Source organism: Lactuca virosa, chromosome 4 (assembly GCF_052849685.1).
Source record: "Lactuca virosa cultivar CGN04683 chromosome 4, Lactuca_virosa_CGN04683_v6, whole genome shotgun sequence".
NCBI lineage: Eukaryota > Viridiplantae > Streptophyta > Magnoliopsida > Asterales > Asteraceae > Lactuca > Lactuca virosa.
Genome location: NC_136429.1, coordinates 336470836 through 336491425, shown reverse-complemented (window position 1 = coordinate 336491425; position 20590 = coordinate 336470836). Strand labels below are relative to the sequence as shown.

Below are 20590 nucleotides of genomic sequence, written 5' to 3'. Positions count from 1 at the left end.
AACAATGTTGATGGATTTCTTTAGAGCAACTATGCAGCAATGGTGGTGTCAGCAATCTAACGTTGGAGGTAACTATTTATATTATATTACTTCCATTATAAGTTTAGTATAAAAAAAACTGTGTATGACAAGATATACATACAAATTTGTTTATAGCTGAAAGAAAAAAGGATATTACTGAGTATGCTAAGAAGGTTATCGATAGGAGGATCAACAAATCCTCCGGTATTTGGGTATACCAAATTGATCAAAGAAAATATGAGGTGACTGACCAAATGAAAAAATGGTATAGTAAACTTGGAATCTTGTTCCTACACGTGTGTCAAATGGCAATTGTTAGGTACACCTTGTTCTCATGCAATGAAGGTATTCAAGAAACTGAGATATCAACACTGTAATACATGGGTGTCATCATACTTCACAATGGAAACATATCGATCAACATATAGAGAGGTTGTGTTTTCTTGTGCCAGTTCTAGCTGAATACGAACAACAGGATAACGTGATGGTTGTATTACCACCATTGATGGACAAACGACAAGTCGGACGACCACAAAACCATAACTGTATCCCATCCCAAGGCGAAGGTCCGATTAAGAAAAAATGCAACCGTTGCCAAAGGATCAGGCACACAAGCAGAAACTGTGATGCTCAGTTTCCCTTAGATTCAACAAAAACTGAAACTTCTAGTAGGACCAAGTCAAGTGTAAAAAGTAAAATTAAGTCTAAGAGTAGATCTAACGTTAAACTAGTCGAAATAGTAGTTAACAATATGATAATGTTGACCTAAAAACCCGTGATGATATTTGTACGAAATTAGAATAATTTACGTCGTTCGGAAACGTAAAGTTGTTTTTGTTACATCGTCATAAGGAATTGTTTAAAACACACACAAGAAAAAAACCATAACTCAAACATCAGGGTAATCTGCAACATCTATCCATGAGACACTCTCAATCCACCACAAAGCAGCAATCTCCTGCTGAGTAGGCTGCAACAATTTGTTGGGGGGGGGGGAGGGGGGAGGGTGCCTGAAACAATATATAAAGGTTAATCATAAGTTTTTTTCGCATACCAACTTATAAATTATAAGATGAACTAAGCTACATACCTCAGTAACATCAAGAATACGTTCGCACTCAGCAGCGTGCAGGCGCCTCATCCTGGGGTATGCAATTGTATGGGGGATAACACAACTATACTACTGTTGGGAAATGTCTCCATCATCCAAATCTACAAAATTAAGATGTTAAAAAAAATAACCAACTTAAGAAAGTTATAATACTTGACTACTTGTTGCTTAAAAACATTATGAAAACAGTGGGCATACCTTAAATGCATATACAAATGCCTGCAGAGTATATGTGTGTCTACTGCTGATTCTTGGTGCATTGGGGTTCAAATGCTCCTAAATCTTGTCAAACACAGTACGTAGTTGTTTATAAGTTAAATCCAATATCACTCTACCCCATGGGTACCTATGTCAACAATTACACTTAATAAGTATATGTATGATTTGATATAATGTGTGTAAAAAACTATATATCTGTTAAACTCGTTTAAATTAGAGACGAGTGACATATGTTCATTAGTAACCGGCTGTCGAGGGTATTTCCCAAAAAATCCTTGCTCCAGAATAAACAACATCGAGACTCTCACCGTGTTTGCATCACTTAATTGATGAAGTAAGTTATTGAACACGTGGATAAGGTCAACCATTCTCACCGAACATGAAAGCGGCACAAATGGGAACACACATTGTCTGAACTCTCCAAAATCAGAACTAGGGTGGAAATACTCCCCGAACCACAAGCCAATGACCAAGCAGAATGCCTTCCTATCAAAGCAAACACGATAGTCGCCAATCAGAAATAGAAGCTCTTGTAGGTCAACTGGATCAAAAGTAGTAAATTCCTTGCACATAAGATAGTGATAGAATAAAGGGTGACATTCTACATCCATCTGCATGTTCACGTAATCACCAAAACATAATTGCCTAAACAAGACTCCACAAACTAGTCAGTTATTTAAATGAGTCATGATTTCACGCCCAAGTTTAGGCCTGCAGGTTGTAGTAACAACCGCTTCATATGTTCTGTCGTGCTACAATCATAAGAATAATTAATTGGTCATTTTTGCATGTATGTTCCGGAGGACATTACTGAATACACATTTCCAGAACATAATTCCAGACTAAAATTTCGAACCCAAATTCCGGAATGTTTATTGTATTCCGGAGGTGTTCTTATTATTCTGGACATGTTTTTCGAATTTCGGACTAGTGAAAATGAAGTTTTTTGGTAACAATTTTTGATGTAGCACCTATACTCGTACATATAATCCTATAATTATCTTTAAACTAATTAAATTCAAAGGAAAACTAGTAATACCTATCTAAATGCATAAACTATATATGTTTTAACGTATAATCTAAAATAAACACATATAATTATAAACATAATGAAAACTTACATATAAAAAATACATCTCATCACCGCTATATGAAGACATTTTTCAGTTTTGGTGGTGTCCGGAATGCTGGTAATCCGAAATGAGAGAGTTCGAAACGAAATCCAAAACAGGTTAAATGATATTTATAGGGAGACCACATTTTCAGGTCAGATCCATTACCCATAAATGCACCGAATACAAAATCGGGTCAGAAATGATCCATTCCAGACCGAGTGGTCATTTTGCAAAAAAAAAAATAGATTTTTATTATTAAAATAACATTAAAAAGTGGTTAGATTACTCAATTTCCCATATCTTAGTTTACAAAAATTTCTATTAACAAAGAGCCGTAAGCTAATTAATGTTGTCCTCTTCACTTCCTTATAGCAAAGCTGGAAGGCTAGGATCGCAAAGGTATTTCAAAATCAGGTGTCATCTCCACTCTCCAGTCACAGTTTTGTTTAGGTTAAACATAGGGCCAAACCAAAAACATTGAGAAAATGACACTCAAATTTGTTAAATGTTAATAGAGAAAGCCTAAATGAAAAAAGTAACAGTCTCATATTCATATATAGTTTAGCTTAGCTTACCAGATTAAGTCAAACCACCTGATGAAACAGGTTGTTACAATTGCATAAATGGATATACATATTATCTGAATATTCACAAAATTCAGGTTTCTAATCTCCAAAAAATCTCTACTTATTTATCCATTAGACAAAGCTCTGAACTGGAGCTGATAAGTTGAGCTCATGTGCAGCCTGGAAGAAGTCTGCAGCTTGGTGCATCAGACCTTCCTTCTTGCAGATCAAACCAAGGTTAAACCAGGCTTCATGGTTTGTGGGTTCTAACCTCAATGTGTTCATCAACAAGCTTCTTGCAATTGGGACTGTGTGGGTCCCACTCCCACTCCCACCCATTTTTATTAGGGTTTCTGCTGTTGAAATTAAACTTGGGACATAATCCGGTTCTATTGATAGTGAAATCGAGAACGCAACAAGTGCTTCTTTGTGTAAAGATTGAGCTTCGAATAACAAACCTGTGACAAAAGGGTAAAATGGTCAAATATAAACAATCATTTTCTAGACAAAAAGGGTAAAATGGTCATTTACTCTCTCGGTCCAAGAAAGAAACAGTCTCTCCTCGTATAGTAGTTCCATTACCACACAATAATTATGATTTCAGATATTGTGTTCAATTTAACTTATAAATATATAATTGCATTTGTTTTTATCAGAAAGACATTATTTAAGATTTTAAGTATTTACAATTTCATTTTATGACAGTTCTCAAATAAACAGTTATTATTGATTCAGCATTGTTTCTGGATAAAAGGGTAAAATGGTCATTTACTCTCATTCAGTTCTCAAATAAATAGTTATTGATTTAGCATTGTTTGTCATTTACAATTTCAACTTACAACAGTTAGTAAATAATCAGTTAGCATCGCTTCTAGACAAGAGGGTAAAATGGTCATATTTGATTTTCATACAGACATCAACTTAGACAACTAGCTGATGAAATGATGAACAAACCTGTAGAATGCCAAGTTCGAGGGTAGTAGAATTCCTTTAACTTTGCTTTGCCAACACAAATTTCAGCATCAGAAAAAGACTCCAGCTTTGTGTAAATATTTGCTAAATCTAACCAAGCTTCCATTTCAAATTTCCTCTCGCTTTCCTATTTAAACAACAACAATAATAATAATAATAATAATTCTCCTCAATTCCGAATCAATTACTTTGATTTTTATCAGGAAAACAAGAACACAAATAAATATATTCATACCTCAAAATCCAAGTTGACTTTTTGAAGTTCACCATGTGTCTGAATCAATGATAACAAAACCTTGTAAGTTTCTATCGCTTGTTTTGGCTGTTCTTGAGCAATCTGAAGAACTGCTTTCAGTCTAAGCAATTCCAATTGGTCAACTCTTCCAGTTTCATCCAAACCAATGTCAACAATCGTCTCAGAATCTTCAAATCTTTGTTCACCAGATACTATCAAAGCCAATAACTTGAAACCCTTTGCTGAACTCCCACAAATCATGTCAGAATACATCATAATCTTTTCAAATGCAGCTTCCAAGTTTCTCTGTATCGCATTTTCTAATCCCAAATTAAATAAAACTTCTGGATCATCATCAAATCCAATCGAAGCAGCAGCTTTATTCAGGGAGCTGATAGATTCTTGATTGTAAACCACTCTTTCTGTATCAGAAAACGAAACCCTAGCAGCGTTTCCATAACACACTCCAAGAAACTTGTGAGCAATGCTTTCAAAATGCCTGTTTTCAATTTCATCACCCAATTCGATCACTTTTCTAGCAAAAGTTATACCTTCATGGGAATATTTAGGATCTTGAGAACATAATTTTGCTCCCAAAAGAAGAGAAGGGAGATGGGGTTTTGAATTTGATTCTTCTTTAAAAGACCCTGAAATTTTCTTTAAAATGTTGATGGCTGATTCGATTTTACCAGCAGCGCTGTAGCAAAGAGCAAGAAAAAACCATCTTTCGATTCTTGTATATGCAGAAGGAAGAAGCTGTTCGATACGAACAGCTAAACATTCGAATTGGCCACATGTTGATAATGCGAAAGTTAAATGGCTTATGATTTCAGGGTCCCACTTTATTTCTTTACATGATACTTTTCTCATGAGTATAAACAGCAAAATCAGTGCTTCTTCTGTGTTGGATTTAGGGTAAGGTGGGTCCCATGGTTTGGGGTGGGGAAGGGTTGCTTCTACACCTCCGTAAAGTAATATAGCCGCTAAGTCTTTTTGTAGGGTTGATAATCTTTGTGGGTCTAAATTCCAAGAGTTAACGAGAGCCCTTCTGTATGCGATTATGGCTTCATTTAATAATCCAGCTTCTATCCATAACTTTGGAAGCAATTCCAATGCTTTGTGAAACATTTCCTGTAATTTGCAATCTTGAGCTATGGAATCAGGGATTCCGTTAGGTAATGCTGATTCAACTATGTCCAAAATCATCTTGCACTCCTTTGCAGCGTCTGATAAAACAAATCAAATCATATTGGTAGGTAGAAAAGAAGTATTATAATCTATGAGTATCAATGTGTCATACCTTTAAATCTGCCCATCTCTTGCAGTGATTTTGCTTTAAGTAGGATCGCTTCAAGAAGCAGACTCACAGAATGAAGGGACATCACACCTACCACACTATTTTCCCTTTTGGCCTTGGAATTTCGTTGCAGGGTTCTGTCACTAATCGCCGTAATCATCCTTGGTGACAAGCTTCTGATGTCGATTCCATAGAAAACTTGAAGTGCAGCATCAAAATTGCCTCTCTGGTACTCAAGTCTACCCAACAAAGCTCTGGCTTCCTTCAGTTTCATGTAACAGGCATTCATATACACACATTTTTACTCGATTCCACACAAAAATAGCTAGTATAAGGGAATCTGAAACATAAAATTGAAGAGATAATTTCACCTCATAGTTCAGCGAAAGGGCTTCTTTAAGGGTGGATTCAGCTTCATCCACTTGAGCATCTTCGAATTTTGAATCCCAATCTCCAGTGCCAGTTCGAGAAGAAATTCCACTAGCTGAGAAATCCCTTGTAGCCAATGATTCCGGTGACCGAGAAATTGGCTCTTCTACCTTAAATTGCTCTCCCGAACAAGCACACAACATATTTCAGCTTTATCTGTTCTATCGATGTTTGGAATGAATTGGTTTCCGCTTGTTATATGAAACTATTTACGAACGTAACGTCCCAATTCGCTCATTTGTTCCACCTGAAAATCAATTGCACACAGAAATTTTTCAGCGTAAAGCAATTTCCATCTCATAGTCCATGTTGGCATTTACACAAACACATTTGGGACTGAAATGAATAATGCACCTAATTCGTGTCATATAAGCTTGGATCAGAAAAAAATTGTAGTCTAGGGCTGTAAAACAACAATGGAGATCTGATAGATTGCAGAAACTAACAAGTCCTGCAGCAAATTAATACTTAGAAACAACGCACGAAACAGGAAAACGTTTAGAAACGTTTGAAGACTAGACAGAACAGAAGGAATTGGAGGGAGAATAGAGATGATGAAGGAAAACGACTAACAGAAAGTGACAAAGTGGCTAGAAAACAAACAAAGCACGAAATGACGGGACGAGCGAGAGAAACAAGAGTTGGCTAGAGCTTGGGAACTACCACCCACGTAAATCACCATTAACGACGTGATTTTCTAGTGATTTAACTCTGTGTTAATATACAAGAAAACACATTTAAAGGAGCTTCATCTTACTGGTTTCCTGGTTTCCTTGAGGTTAAGATGACAACAATTATGAGTAGGCTTTGACATTAGTAAAACGAATCGTGAAATGAAGAAGACGAAGTGATAAGAGATCTGAGATAATTAGTTTTTGAATATGATTGAGAGTGATTGTAACATGTGGTTGGTATGGGGAAGAAAGTGGGGAAGGGTCGTACCACTGCTCCTCTAGTGTTCCCTCAATGGTCGATTTCAGTTTCTAGTTTCAAAATTTATTGGATTCTCTGCTGAATATTAAAAAATTAGCTATAGAAAGAAATTCTGAATTATTGGCCGATTATAAAAAAACAAAAAATAAATAAATAAAGTAAAAAACAGTTGCTTTTTTTTTTTTTCGTATACCTATATAAGATCCAAAAAGAAATTATTAATTAGAGAAAATCACAAAGATGTCTGTAAGGCAACCAACTTAGTAATTCTAGCCGGCTCGACATGCGTAGTGACAAGCCCCAACTCGGTAGATTTTTGGAGAGTGACAATGCCCTAAAATTCAAATTTTTACATACTTTTCAACTGTAGGGGTGTTTGTGTAAGCTTATTTTTTTGGGCTTAAGCTTATTAGCTTAACAGCTTAATAACTTATGAGCTTATTAGCTTATTAGGTAAAAAAGTGTTTGGATTAGTTTATGACTTATAAGCTAATAAACTCCTTTTAAAATAGTGTTTGGGTTAGCTTATTTTTTGTAATATGACCAAAATGGACATGCTTACATTACACAATTATATAATTTTATCATTAATAGAACTTTCAATTATATAACACAAGTAACAGATGATGCATATGATCAAAATATAATGTTAAAGATAATGCATAAACTCAAACATAATGGTAACGATAATGCATAAAACAATTGTCACATAAGGTAAACAAGACAAAAAAAGGAAAATAATGCAAATGTGCATAATAAGGACAACAGGAACATAATGCTCTAACATAAAATCTAACACTAAACCATTAACTCAGCTTTGAAATCATTTCTCCATCGGAAATTTCAAGAACTCAATTATTGCCATATGAGTTGTTGGAACCATGAAATTTCAAGAAATATCTCCAACAGTAACATAATCTCGAAATAATGCTACATAATGGGTTTGATACATCTCCAAATTTTTTCCCCTAAACTTGTCATAATCTTTGTCAACCTGTACAACAGAAACAACAAAATCTTATAATATTTCAATATTAATAAACCATGTAAAAATAAAATATATCAAATGTTACCTTTATTTTTTCATCCCACCACTCAGACGATGCAACAATTGACTTATTCACGGGATCCCACCCTATCCCAGATTCAAGTCTCATTAAACGATCAAACAACCTCCAATCTCTCTTCATACTTTCCCAATCGATTTTAATTTGCTTGTGGTTCAAAGTTTTTCCAGTTTGCTCTTTCATATTGTTTATAAGGTTATCATATCCAGCCTTATTGAAATGACTACCTGGTTTATTTCCAAGTCTAGCCTCATTCAAGCATAACTCAACAAATACCATATGAGTTGGTGTATCCCAAAGAGGTAATCTCCTTTCAGTGTTAGAGTCCATGTCACAAATGTTTTCTATAATCCAAATATTCAACAACAAAACAAACTCATAAGAATGAAAGTTGGAAAATAATCATAATATTAAACAACAGATACTATTTCTTCGATTAACCTTATGAGTCTTGACCCAAAAGACCAAGTTTCAAGGAATTCATTATTACCAGTTTTGATCAGAATATTTACTTTAAAGCTGAGAAGAAATCAAGTAATGCATTTAAAAATCTAAGAAAATACGAAGACGAATGATGCACACACCAATTTCTAGTGAGTACTCTAAAATAATAAAATTAGAGAAGGGGGAACATATCGATGGGTGAGTTGACACGATAAGGAGGACCGATTATACCAGTGAAGAACTCCAATTTGTTTTTCTTTGAGTGAGAAGACCACTGCGCAAATCGTTTGTATATATAGGGAAAAAAACCAGGGTGTGTTGTTGGAAGAAGAGACCAACATTTTTGGGGAAGAGGGGAAGATATTTGGGGAAGATAATGGTGCCTGTGAAAGAGAAGGAGTAATGGTAAATGTTGCAGCCTTGGAGGTAATGTTTGGGGAAGAGAGTTCTGTTGTTTTGGGAAAAGAAGAATGAGGGTAATGTTTGGGGAAGAGAGTTCTGTTGTTTTGGGAAAAGAAGAATGAGGGTAAAAACGTAAATGACCATAAATAAGCTCTGGCCTTGAAAAAAAAAGTTGAAATGAAATGACTTATCAAAATTAGCTTATTTTTAAGTAAAATAAGCTTATAAGCTTAAGCTCATAAGCTAACCCAAACACTAATCTTTCCATAAGCCCAAAATATAAGCTCAAAAGCTAAAAAGCCTTACAAATAAGCTAAAACAAACACCCTCTATAATAAATAAAACTTACAAATATCATACTCTATAACTCTCAATTTCATTCCTCCTTGAAAGAAACACATATTTTCTACTATTTTCAACTTCATTCATCTTTCACAATGTCATCCTCAAACTCTCCCAACAACCAAAAATCACTCACTCAACCTTAATCCAATCTCAGGACCCCAATTCCAATTCGAATCCCATACTGAATTTAAGCCTTTTGAGAATGTTCTAAAAACTCAATTCCAATCCCAACCTGAGCCTCAATCCGAGCTCGAGCCCAAATCTGAATTTGGGCCCCAACTCAATGCCCGAAAGGGGAAGGCCTTGAACATATCTTGGATCTCGACATAATAAATGGTGATAGCATCGACTAGGGTCGATGTGTTTAAAGACCCGACAGTCTGCAACAACCAAAAGGGCTAACTTTACAAGACACTTCCTCGCTCAAATGAAAATAGAAGACTATCTGACAAATGATCACTTTGTTTAACAGCTTAAAGCAAGATTGGCATAGTGGTGAAAACGATGCAACCATTTTAGGTAAGGCACTTGAAATTTACCATCGCGGACATGGAAAAGGTTTTAAATTTGTTGAGATTTGGAACATTCTTAAAGAATGCAAAAATGGAATGAAGTCCACAGATCGGGATACTATACGGGTGGTTCTAAAAGAACCAAAATACTTGGTACCTCTTATACATCGTTGGATGGTCATATCATCCTCATACCGATGGCCAGAGTGACAGGACGATTCAAGATTTACAAGATATGTTACATGCTTCTGTGTTAATGACTTGGTGGAGTGTAGGATTCATATCTTCCATTGGCCGAGTTCTCCTACAACAATAGTTATCATTCGAGTATTGGTATGCCTCTGTAACGTCCCAAAAATTAAGACTGAAAATTTCGAGTTTAAAATTAATAAAACCATTATCCAAAATAACCTCATGAAAACCATAGTAAATCGATGTATATCAACAAGCATCACTATACATCAGAGTAATATAAAATGCAGAACAATGTGGTGTGCGTACTGTAATCATCCCGACTCTTCCCCTTCGAACTAGAAGTACCTGAAACATAAATTGAAAACCGTAAGCATAAAGCTTAGTGAGTTCCCCAAAATACCACATACCATACAAATCAAACACATAATGGGCCCTGCCCGTCATCGGGCCCACCCGGCATCGAGCCCTGCTTGGAACAGATCTGTCAGTCATCAGGCCCCGCCTGGCATCGGACCCCGCTCGGTATACATACATATATATAAACACATGCAAAAATCACAAAGATAAAAAGCATACAATATAATCATCTGGCCCCGCCTGGTATACATATAAACACATAACACATGCAAGAGTCACGTAGACAACTAGCATCCTAAACATAACAAACCATGGGCCGACATTGGTGCATTCGACTCGCTAAACACAGTGAGGAAACTCACCTCAAGCTGCTAAATCTCTCAGATAAAATCTCGGACTGTTGATCCAGAAAATCCCCGTGCTAACATCATCAAATAATATCCAATTAACTATGCGATCTCGACCCATAATCAAGAATCCAAATTACTTGTCCAACATCCTGGGTAAAAGAACATTTTACCCTTTTCTTACTTAGCCCAAAACCAAGGCCCAACCCATTTACTCAAAAGGCCCAAATTTCTAAATGGCAACCCAATGCCCATTATGGCCTATCATCCTAATTGGGCCCAAAAATCATCATGAACCTAATTCCAAGAAAGTCCATAGTCTATCCATGGTCCAAAGTCAGAAGTCTAATGGCCCAAAAAGGCCCAAACCCTAAAATCCCAAAATAATCCCGAGTCCAAAAGGCCCAAACGTCGAAATCCCACATCACCGAGTACGCTCGGCGTACTCCTCGTACGCGCAGCGTACGAGTGTTGACTCGAAAACGGGTAGCTGACCCAGTACACGCAGCGTACCAGGGATTACGCCCCGCGTACCGGCCAGAGTCCCATTGTCTAATTTTGGTCTTAACCACTGAATCTATTAACGCCCAAACCTCATATCTACTCCATTTGAAGGTATTAATGCATAAAGTTGGCAGCTTTATAACCTTGCATGTCTTAATGGGACCCAAAACCTGATTTTGTCCATTAAGACCCATAATAAGGACTTTAACTCATGCATGGACCAATATGATTCATCGAGATAGCACCTTTTTACACAAGGAACATCAGAGGGGTTAAGATCTGGCATCGTAGCTCATGGAGTGTCTCAAACTCCCAAAGAGAACCCAAAAGACCATAATAAGCTCAAAAACAAGCCCTAATCTCAAGCTAACACAAAGAGATTCCAAGATAAGAACTTTATACCTTCTAGAGGTAGCAAACTTGATGAAGATTTTGGATCTACAACCTCAAGTCCAACCAAAGATTGGTCACCAAGAACTACCTTTTTCAATGCATAAAAAGTAACACAAAATTACTTCCAAAGCTCAAGAACACACTATGGGAGGCTAGGGTTTTGATTTTAGGGTATAGGGGAGTGGAGGCTGACCAAAAGATACAACCAAGGCAACATAAGTTGCTTAAATAGGGTACAAATCCTAAAAATTAGGGTTTGCCCCTGCTTAGCGTATGTCATGCGTACTCCCACGTATTCTCAACGTACGTTGGCGAACCCGCGATCCTGAAATGAGCTAGTATGCTAAACGTACTCATAGAGTATGCCCAGCGTACTAGATAGGGACCAAAAAGATAGAAACTTTGCATTAAGGGGTTAAAAGGGAAACATACCAAATCTCGAATGTTACAATTCTCCCCTATTTGAATCAGACTTTGTCCTCGAAGTCCGCTGCCCCAAATAGCTCTGGGTAGTGCTCCCTCTTCTCTTCGTCTGGCTCCCACGCCCATTTTGACCCCTTGCGGTGCTGGCACTGAAATTTCACCAACTCCACAACCTTGTTCCTCAAGGTTTTCGTCTCTTTTTCAAGAATCGCCACCGGTCTCTTGATAAAATTTAGGCGATCATCCACCTGAATATCCTCCAATGGAACCACCACAGAATCATCCACTAAACATTTCCGCAACTGAGAGATATGGAATGTGTTATGGATCTGACTAAGCTCCTCGGGAAGATCCAAGCGATAAGCAACCCGGTCCACCGGGGCCAAAAACCTGAAAGGACCGATGTACTTGGGACCCAGATTGCCCATCTTCCTGAATCGGATGACACATTTCCAAGGTGACACCTTCAGGAGAACCATATCCCCAACCTGGAACTCTAGATTTAATTGGTGCTTGTCGGCATAGCTCTTCTGCCGACTGTGAGTTATCTGGAGTCTACCCCGAACCTGTTGAATCAACTCGGTAGTCTTGTCGTTAGGCCACTGATGCTCGGCCTTGACTTTCCTGCAAGTCAAGCACCTCTCCACATACCAAGCTACATCCCGCTTCATACAGGGCCACTAATAGTCAGGACGAAGATCTCTATACATATTTGTCTCCCCAGGATGAATGGAGAATCTCGATTTGTGCGCCTCGTCCATCAGAACCTGACGCGCACCACCCTAATAAGGTACCCACACCCTCCGATGGAGAGTCAGTAATCCCCAACTATCATAATCGAAGAAAGCCACCTGGCCCACTATGCACTCACTCTTTCTGTCACACCCCCGAACCAGACGGCGGAAACGTCCGAGGGCTCGTGTGACTTAAATTGAAATATCATCACAATGAATATACATGAAACATAACATAAACATCACCATGCATTAATACATTACAACTATCATTGTTCACATCAAGTACATTGTTTACATTACATAATCCCAAACATAAATTGTTTATCAAATGACATCACACAAAAGACATTCAGACACACGCTTGATAATTCTTCATTCTAACGGTTACCTGAGAATACAAGTTATTTGAAAAAGGTCAACATATATAATGTTGGTGAGTTCATAAGCAGGTTTGATATGAAAATGTTTTGTATTGTTTGTAAAACCCAGAAAATCCGATATTTTCTGAAACATGAATTGTTTACGAAAAAGGTGTGATGATCCATAAGTATACGTGTGAATGATTTCAAAACATGTAAAAGTGAAATGTTTTTCATAATAGTTTCTTGTATTATAGTTATTGTAAGTAAAAGTGCATAATGTTGTTCCCCCGGAAAACCCGATGTTTTCCGATATAAATAATATGATAGTTTTGTATTATTGTATCGTCACAGCATATGAACATGATTTCCCAATGATTACTTAGATGGTAATGGATCTCTATGTGAGTCGTTATAACCATGCATAATACTGACTAATTCGCCTGTCTTGGCATTTTATCGAATGCCGGTCTTGAATTAAGATTTTGTCACCCTAGACTGGCTGAGTCTAACTGTAGCGAACAGCTTAGGTGTGGGGGAGTCACCCCCATATAGATATATACACAAACTCTCGCTCTCCCTCCAGGAGACTTTGATTATAACTACAGACTACGACCGACACTTATTGGTTTCACCCGTTATTTCTCACTAAATCCAAAAGAAAATTGAATAACATTGTTTTACAACCTGATTTATGTTTACTTGAATAAAGGTAAGCCTAACAGACGAAAAGAAGAGGACTACGGAGGCCCGCTAACTTTGTATGTTATTACAGGCTGTCGAGTATGCTACGGACACGTTATAGCCCATTAAGCATATTATGAATGTTTAGGGTCTTATTAGCAATGCAAATGGACCATTAAGGCCTAATAGCATATTAAAGCTGATAAAGGCCCACTGGGTATGTAATTGGGTCACTGGAAGCCCAATAAACATGTGTGATTATATTGGGTCCAATAATCATGATATTGGGTCATAAAGGCCCAATAACACGAATAGAATATATTTGAGCCCAACCATTGAATCATTTATAATTTATTGATCTTAAGTTCGTAATGTAGCTATTTGTTGTAAGCGAAATGTTTATTCGAAGTATTACGTTTGATTTATAACGAAGCTTTGGTTATACGTATATATATATATATATATATATATATATATATATATATATATATATATATATATATATATATAAACCATGCGTTATAAACTTAATATTTTTAACCCAATAATTTAATATTCGTCTAATTGGCCCAAAAACATTTAGGTTGACCATTTCAGCCCCTTTATCTATAAAAATGGTACTTTTAGTCCCCTTTTATGAAAATTGACATTTTTGGTCCTTAAACCGTTTTTCTTGACGTTTTAGACCCAAACTTTATTTGAAATAATAAATTCAGCCCAAAACTATTGTATTTGCCATTTCCAGCCCTTAGTTGAAAAAAGTTTACATTTTTGGCTCAATTTCCGTAAGTTTTACAATTTTGACCCCAAAGTCGAAAACTTTGCATTTTTAGTCCAATTTTTACATCAAAGTCATTTTCAGCCCTTAAAATAGCTTTATTCACGTTTTAAACTCATAGTTTGTTAACTTTTTCATTTCAGCCCCTCAAATACTTCATTTTTCGCGTAAGGCCCAAATTTAAAGCCCATTAAGCTAAAATTTATGTTTTTGACCCCTAGACAAGTGTTATTTTCATAAAAGTTAGATTTCTATGTAAATAATACTATTTTGTCCTTATAAAACCGAAAATATCATATTTTACCCAAACATTGATTATTTTTGCAAAAATGACACTTATAAGGATTTTGACTTTGTTTTCACTTCTTAAACCTAAAGATCCTTAGATATTTGAAGTAAGTTGTTTATTATGTACATTGTTTATGTATTCTTCACACTTTAGCCATAGATTTCAAGATTTAGCAAATAATATCATATTTTCACAACATAAACCAAAGAAATCACATATAACAAGCATACACACATAGATCAACACATAGTACTTGTATTCTCCCCCAAAAACAAGTAAAAACCGAAAACAAGGGGGTATGAACTCACCTTGCTTTGTTGCTCACGGTTTTGAAGAAGAAATGGAAGGGGTTGAGGTGATTCTCGGCCCCAACAAGCTTTTTGAGAAATCTTTGGGCTTAGATGGGTTCTAAGAAGCATGATAATGAATTTGAATGAATTAAGAGAAGATTTTTGATAAGATATAGAAGTTAATCCATGGATCTAAGTAAAAACTTACCAAGGATTTGTGATATGAGTGAAGAACCTTCTTGGAATGCTTGCAAATCTCGAAATTTTGATGGAAGAATAAAGGTGTTCTTGAGAGGATTTGGAAATATTTGGAAGTATATGTGTGTGTTGATGCTCTCGGCCGAGAGTAGAAGAAGAAGAGGGGAGAGAGGGTGAGGTGACATTGCATGGATGTCCACCATGTAATAAGGAGGTGGCATGCTCACAATTTTCCTCCTTAATCTATTTTATCTTAATTCTTCTTCTAATCTTTTCTTTCTTTTTAAATGGGCCGAGAATTTCATTAAGAAGGGGAGAGGATTCATTTTGGCCCAATTCTTGATCCTTACTTGAAATCATGAGGTCCATAAAGAAGTTTTCGGCCCATTGGGCCCTTAGGGTGGTTCACGGCCCAATTAGCATAAAAGATTAGGTTTGTGGCCCATTAGGGCTAATTAGATTAGTTATGGCCCAACAAGGTTAATTGGGCTAGTTATGGCCCAATAAGGCTTATTGGAGTAGTTTATTTCCATTTTAGGCCCAATATGGCCCAAAAATGTCAAATCTCATGAAGGTGGGTTGAATTAGAGCCCAATTAACGGTTCTAAGCCCAAACTAGTCAAATTGGAAACCTATTGGTCCATTAGGCCCAATAAGGAAATCCTAGTCCATAATGGACTTAAACCGGGATTTTTAGGGTTTCCAATCTTTTGTTGACTATTTGAAGTGTTTGCATAGGGTGATTGATGGAACTTTGGTGTTATTAAATAAACATCATGCATACTTTCAAGTTTTAGTCACAACTGTTATCATTGTTAATGTTTACAAAAGCATTAGAATTCCTAGTTGTGACACTTTCGGTGCTCTTCCTTCATAGCATCAACCTAAGCCTCTTGAATCTGCTCCAAGATTGGAGTAATAACTATCATCCTTATACAAATATCCCTGATCGGAGCTGTGACCACATTAAAGCTAAGAGCATCGACAACCACATTGGCTTTCCCCGGATGGTAAAGGATCTCACAATCATAATCCTTCACCACATCCAACCATCGAAACTGCCTCATTTTCAGATTCGGCTAATCCATCAGATACCTCAGGCTCTTGTGATCCGTATAAATAGTACAACAGACCCCATAGAGGTAATGTCGCCAAATCTTGAGGGCGAAAACTACTGCCCCTAGCTCCAAATCATGCATCGGCGTAACATTCAAGTTTTGGTAAGTTTCTCTCTTAGCCCTTTAATGAAAATTCTTTTCATTTTGGTCCTTGGATAGTACACAGGGCGTACTCTATGAGTACGCTTAGCGTACTAGCTATAAGTTTGTCGCGGGCATCACCCACGTACGTTGGGCGTACATGGGAGTACGCTGGGCGTACGCATGGTTTGGGCAAACCCTAATTTTTAGGGTTTGCACCCTATTTAAACCTCATTATAACATCTTTTGGACATTTTAGACCAACCTCTATCTCCCTTTACCCTAAAATCGAAACCCTGGAGCATTTGGTGAGTTTTGAGCTTGAAAGAATGTTTGTTAGTGGTTTGTGAAAGAGAAGAAGAAGAGGAACACTTGAGGGGATAACTTGAGCTTGTGGATCCAGGATTTTCTACTCATTTGTAAGCCTTTTGAGGTAAAAAGCTCTCACCTTGATGGTCTTTTGTGTTTGATCTAGTTTATGGTGTATTTTGTGCACTTTTGAGTCTTCTGTTTTAAAGGTGAGCTTTTGATCTACTCCAGAAGCAATGGATGCTAGATCTTAGCTCCATTCAGTCCCCATGTTCATAAGAATGCCAACTTTATGGAGTATTTTGATCCATACATGTATTAAGATCTTTATTAAGCTCCTTTTTGAGCTTTGAGTCCCATTAAGCCATGCATTAGTGTAAAGTTGCCAACTTTACGTGATAAGTCATCCTTAGGAACCAGATTTGAGAGTTTGGAGAAAAGACTCAACCGTTTAAGTGCTTAATGAAGAGGACTTGTGGATAGGGGTGTACGATGGGTGTATGAGCTGAGTACGCCCCGCATACTCAACAGATGGGTGTTTGGGCTTGGCCATTCTCAGTATTGGGCCATAGTTTGGGCTTTCATAGTTGGGCCTTGTTGGGCCATTAGAATTCTGTTATGGATTTGGGTCTAGTATGTTGAGCTTCCTTGGATTTAGGCCCATGATGGGTTTTGGGCCCAATTTGAAGGATTGGGCCATAAGTGGGCTTTGGGTTGTAATTTAGTATTTGGGCCTTTTCAGTAATTGGGTTGGGCCTTGGCTTTGGGCCAAGTTAGATATGAAGGGTTTTAGTATACTACAACATCCTATGGTGCACATACAACCCTAAAAGCTTTGGATCTATGTTTTCTCTAATTATACATGCAATATTGTTTCCAAAGCTTTAAGCCTGCAACTAGCATACAATTAACATAAACATCATAGAAATGAGTTATAGAATTACCTCTTTGTTGTAGCTTGTAGTTTTGGCCTTTAAGAACTTAGTGCCCCAAGTATGACACCTCAAATGGTTCATAACACACATTGGACAAAGGATGACTTTTGAGAGAATATTCTTACACCAAAATCGGCTCAATGATCTCCAATAACACTAGTATGTCATTTTGGATGCTAAGGGGCTTCTTATATAGTGTGGCATGATTAGGGTTACATCCATGCAAACCCTAATGCCCATAACCTTTCATATTACTTAGGATCCATGGGTTAAACCTCCATAGACTAGCCATGGACCACCATATTGGTTTAGCCCATCCTAAATAACAATTGGCCCATACTATAAAAATCATTGATTTACCAAATCAATCCCCATATATTTAATTAGTCTCTTTTGATCACTAAATTAATTCCAAATTAATTCTTGATCAATACTAATTATATAATATGATTTCATATTAATATATTAGAACTTATAATATATTAGTAAATCATCAATAACCTCTTCTCAAAAGTCCATCCTATCAAATTGTCGTGGTGATATGCAACCCAAATGGACCATGCTACTCTCGGGTCAAGTATATACCAATTATAGCTATGGGATTAGACACCTAATCCAACAAGATAAAGTGTAAAATGGTCTTTTACCATGGTTATGGGCTAAGCATCTTAGAATCTGGTTATAGGTCGAGATCCAGTTAATAATTGGATGTTATTTTGATGGTGATGGCGCGGGGATTTTCCGGACCAGTAGACAGAGATTTTTTTAAGTGATTCAGCAGCTAGAGGTGAGTTTCTGCACTGTGTTTAGCAGGTCAAAGGCACCAATTCTGGCCCATGATTTGTTATGTTAGGATGCTAGATGTCTGCGTGACTTTTGCATGTGTTATGTGCTTGTATGCTTATCGGGCGGGGCCGGTGACCATTCTATATGTTATTTATGTTTGTAATTAGTGCATGTGTTATGTGTTTATCTATTATATGATTATATGTATACCGGGCGGGGACCAATGACTGACAGATCTGTATACCGAGTGAGGCTCGATGTCAGGCGGGGCCCGTTGTCGGGTGGGTCCCGATGACGAGCGAGTCCCATTATGTGTTTATTATGTATGGTATGTGGTATTTTGGGGAACTTACTAAGCTTTGTGCTTACGATTTTTAGTTTATGTTTTCAGGTACTTCTGGTTCGAAGGGGAAGAGCCCGAGATGATTGTAGTGCACACACCACCTCATTCCGCATTTTGTGATTACTCTGATGCTTTTATGATGTATCTGATATACTTTGTTCCACCATGGTTTTATGATGATGTTTGGATAATAGTTTTATTAATTTAAAAACAAAAATTTTTGGTCTTACTTTTGGGACGTTACAAGTTGGTATCAGAGCCTTATTTTAAGGGATTCGGGCATACTCTCGGGTGTGTCTGAACTCAAACTGAGAATTTGGTAGAAATTTTCAAAAGGAAAATGTTTTATAAAAAGGATTTTCTTATAAAAGAAAAGGGTGTGGTGCATGCAATCGATCGAGCTCAAGTAAGTTTTCCCAAAATACCCATACATGATTTATGATATGCTTTGATTTTTGAAACTGTGAATCGCATGCTAGTTAGGGCTAAGGATCTGCTCAGGATTTGCATGATAGAATGCTAGGAGAGATGCCTTTATATGCCTATTGTATGAGCTTGTAGACTTGCATGCTAGTACTTATCAGTCAGTGATATGATGACCTGATTAGGTTATTCTTGGTTCCGATTATTCAATGCTCGAATGTTGCTTGCTTTGTGCTTTTAGGGAGTTCTCATTAACTTCATCTAACTAGTAAGCGAATATGCTAAGTTACATATTACGTAAACTATATATTTTTTGAAGGTTAGGTTTTAACTCTATTGCATAGCTCTTGTTTGAGTCCAACCGTTGTAGTGTGAGACCTTTCATTCGAAGAATTATCTGGTGTCAGTAACATGTAATTGTATATGTGAGCTAGTTAGAGAATGTTAGTTGGAGTTCCTTATGCAGCTGATGGCGGAGAGTGGCATGGTGGTTGCCCTAGGAGAACCTAGGAAGAGATTTAGTGTTGGGAGCCTTGTCTTATTGAGGAGTGTATGTGTGTGGATAAGGAGTGACTTGGAGGATTCAAAGAGATCCTTGAGGAAAGTATGGATAGATGTGGAAGGTAGTATGGGCCCGTACTACTGGAAGTAGAGAATCCGTACTCGATTCAAGGAGAACTGCGATGAAATCGGGAAACTTATAGAGTGTAAGACTACTCGATATATATATATATATATATATATATATATATATATATATATATATATATATATATATATATATATATATATATATATATATATTGATGCCTATTCCGATGGTTTATATGGTTTATTTTCAGTATGGTGACTCTTCTAGGTGGATCGGTTGGTGGTTTTGGTGTGGGTGAGGGCTCAGGCTTAGGTTTTGGAGTCGGTTAGTTGGATGATCAAATGCGGGAGTTCATTTTGTGTAACACCGGGTCTCAGGTACGCATTTAAATTCAAGCCAAACTCCTTAATTTACCCTTGAACTCGGCGAGTTGGTGGCCCAAATCGTCGAGTAGGATCGACTCCGGGTCGGGGGATTAAGTGACCTACTCGACGAGTCGGAAGATCGACTCGGCGAGTAGGAGCTGTCTGAGTGAAACCCTAAATTGGAGGGTTTGCACCCTATTTAAACACCTTATGAGGCTTCCACCCCAGCCTCCATCACCTTCAAGCTCTGTCCTCGAAACCCTAATCAATTGTGAGCATTCTTGAGCAATTTGTGCCTTTCCTTGTTATTTAAAGTTAGAAGAAGGAAGGGAAAGCTTGGTGAATCAAGAAGCAAGTCAATGGATCCAGAGTTGTGGTTGCACTTCCAGTTATTTGAGGTAAATAGCTCCTACCTT

The 20590-nt window shown here is 37.2% G+C and overlaps 2 protein-coding genes across 3 annotated transcripts; both read right to left on the bottom strand.

Moving 5' to 3' along the window:
• Positions 1 to 2993: 2993 nt before the first annotated feature.
• NPGR1 (no pollen germination related 1) lies at positions 2994 to 6939 on the bottom strand. 2 transcript variants are annotated; one of them, XM_079045615.1, is made up of 6 exons: positions 6320 to 6939; positions 5908 to 6212; positions 5540 to 5798; positions 4240 to 5465; positions 3987 to 4131; positions 2994 to 3490 (listed from the first exon to the last, which is right to left on the bottom strand). In XM_079045615.1, the coding sequence occupies exons 2-6, from the start codon at positions 6106 to 6108 to the stop codon at positions 3165 to 3167; spliced, it is 2157 nt and encodes a 718-aa protein (XP_078901741.1). In that variant the 5' UTR covers positions 6109 to 6212; positions 6320 to 6939; the 3' UTR covers positions 2994 to 3164. The 2 variants fall into 2 exon arrangements, with proteins under 2 accessions (XP_078901741.1, XP_078901742.1); XM_079045616.1 differs by having other exon boundaries at positions 6723 to 6939.
• An 848-nt stretch (positions 6940 to 7787) lies between these two features.
• On the bottom strand, positions 7788 to 8295 carry LOC145106166 (L10-interacting MYB domain-containing protein-like). The gene is made up of 2 exons (XM_079043191.1): positions 7972 to 8295; positions 7788 to 7892 (listed from the first exon to the last, which is right to left on the bottom strand). Exons 1-2 carry the CDS (start codon positions 8293 to 8295, stop codon positions 7788 to 7790), a joined length of 429 nt encoding a protein of 142 aa, XP_078899317.1.
• Positions 8296 to 20590: the final 12295 nt, after the last annotated feature.